General features: G+C 44.2%; 1 protein-coding gene across 7 annotated transcripts in view; it reads right to left on the minus strand.

Moving 5' to 3' along the window:
* Positions 1-606: 606 nt before the first annotated feature.
* Positions 607-2168, minus strand: part of TNC (tenascin C) — a 73035-nt gene continuing 71473 nt past the window's right edge. For all 7 annotated transcript variants that reach the window (XM_017740331.1, XM_017740330.1, XM_017740328.1 and 4 more), the window contains one exon: positions 607-1936. In XM_017740331.1, coding sequence (XP_017595820.1) covers positions 1826-1936 — 111 coding nt within the window. In that variant the 3' untranslated portion in view covers positions 607-1825. The remainder of the gene's footprint in view (positions 1937-2168) is intronic.

A 2168-nucleotide genomic window follows, 5' to 3' on the forward strand; every position in this document is an offset into this window, starting at 1 on the left:
CCCTCTCACAGGGGCAATCATGGAGAATACCAAGCAGGGCATCTGTCAGTGAGTAATTACAGGAAATATCATCTTCCTTTTATGCAGGGTGTTTGAGTCGTGTCTGGGGCGAGGCACAAACCTGAGCCTGTCTCCAGTAGCTCTTTGGAGCTGCCAAGGTAAATGACACCAGAGCCAGAGCCAGGCAGCTCTGGGATGTTGCTAGAAATGAGGAAATCATTCCATAAATGTCACTTCTTCCCCTGAATGTCTGCAAACAGACTGCAAGAGCTTTCCAGCGCCCAGAAACACAGAGCCAGTGCCATTTCCTAATAGCTTGGAAAGCATCTGGAGAGCAGAGCGTGTTCCTGCATTACTGGGTTTGTTCTCTTTTACCCTGCCTATCATTTACTGTGATAAACACCAAGGAAGGGCAATTAATTACAGAGAATTAATTTAATATAGTGCTGCCAGTGCTCTGGAGGGTCAGAGGAGATTCGTGTTCCCCGTGCAACACAAACGATGTTCAGGAGCGTAACTTCAGCCGGGAGGGAGGTGAGAAACATTAGCAAAACGTTTGCAAAATGTTTGCAAAATGCAACCTTGAAGCAGGGCAGAGAGACGGGATTAAAACAAGAGATCTTTTATTGTCTTGAACTGCAGAGTGTGATACAGAGGAACTACACGGATTTTCATTCATATAAAAAAAAAAAAAGAGAGAGCCCTTTATTTACACAAGTGTTCAAAGCTGCCCACGGTACCTAGCAACAACTCTGGGTCCTCTTTGTTTTGCTTTGTTAGTTATTCCCACCTAGATGGAGCAAACATGGAGTCAGTAACACTTAGAAAAACATGGGAGAAGCTTTTGGGCAGGAAAAAAAAAAATAAAGAGAATTATGTTCTAAAAGAACCCAAATCTTCACGGGCATTTCACTGTAACAAACCCACCAGAATAATTACATGCAGTCACTGACAAAAGGAACAGTTTTCAGTAGGGGCTCAGCAGCCTAATTATTCTCAGCCTGTCTTTATTTCCCCACCTAAGTAAATATATCCTGGACATGCATGAACTCCACATGGATGAAAAAAAAAAAGGTAGAAATTTATTTAAAAGTAATTGTGCTTTTATTTATATTAAAAAAAAAAAATTTACAATCAGACACTGTCCTGCTGTGTTTCCAAAAGCATGGTTCTCTTAAAAATGACAAAATGTAGCTTATTATTATTATCATCATTATTATTATTATTACTTTGTCTTTATATTAATAATATTAATCTTATGGTTAAGTTTTAAAACATACTGCTTTCCCTTCCCATTCCCTCCTTCTCTGTGGTACTTGATATATATATAAAAAAAAGGCATTCAAACCACCAATTATTTCCACTTATAACTAATAATAATAATAATGATAATTCATCTTACACCATTTCTGTGTGTATGGCTGGTTCTAAAACAAACTACCAATGTACAAAGCTGTTCTCCCTCCCCTCCCCTGGGCCACCCAAGAGATCGTCAGACGTCGGAAGAACTTTATCTCAGACGCTTTCTGGCAAAAACAATAAAAAAAAAAAAATTGATAAAACAACACAGAACCCTTGAGATCGTTGTCTTTGGTGTGGAGGAGGACGTTCCTGGTGGGCAGCTGGAGCTGCTCTGCTGGAAACTCTGGGATGCTTTAAGGCTTTTTGTTGTTTGGAATGCTGCAAAGCCTCTGTCGGGCCACGGGTCACCGATGCTTTGGTCCCAGTCACAGCTCCTCACACCCCCAGGCCAGCGATGCCAGAGGGTCTCCCCACACCCCGCTCTCCATCCCCCCGATCCCCTGCCCGCAGCCCCCCCGGGTCTCTACGCTCGCTTCCGGCGCCCTTCCAGGTTCCGGAAGCTGGAGGGTCTCAGCTTCATCTCTGCAAACTGGATGGAATACTCGTGGCCCTTCCAGTGGAACCAGTTGACGCCCTGTGAAGGCAAAGGCGAGGGGTGGGAGGTCACACTTGCATTTGCTGCCCCTGGTTCAGACCAGGGATGTTTCTGATTTGGGCACAGAGGCACTGCAAAGGGGAGGGGCTTTGGGAAGCACAGGGGGTGTGGAATGTCCAACCTGTACAAACCCACCCACGTGAGGTCACAGAATCATGGAATCACACAATGGATGGGGTTGGAAGGGAGTTTAAAGATTGTCTAGTTTCCC

This window comes from Corvus brachyrhynchos, unplaced genomic scaffold (genome assembly GCF_000691975.1).
Source record: "Corvus brachyrhynchos isolate BGI_N302 unplaced genomic scaffold, ASM69197v1 scaffold305, whole genome shotgun sequence".
Taxonomy (NCBI): Eukaryota; Metazoa; Chordata; class Aves; order Passeriformes; family Corvidae; genus Corvus; species Corvus brachyrhynchos.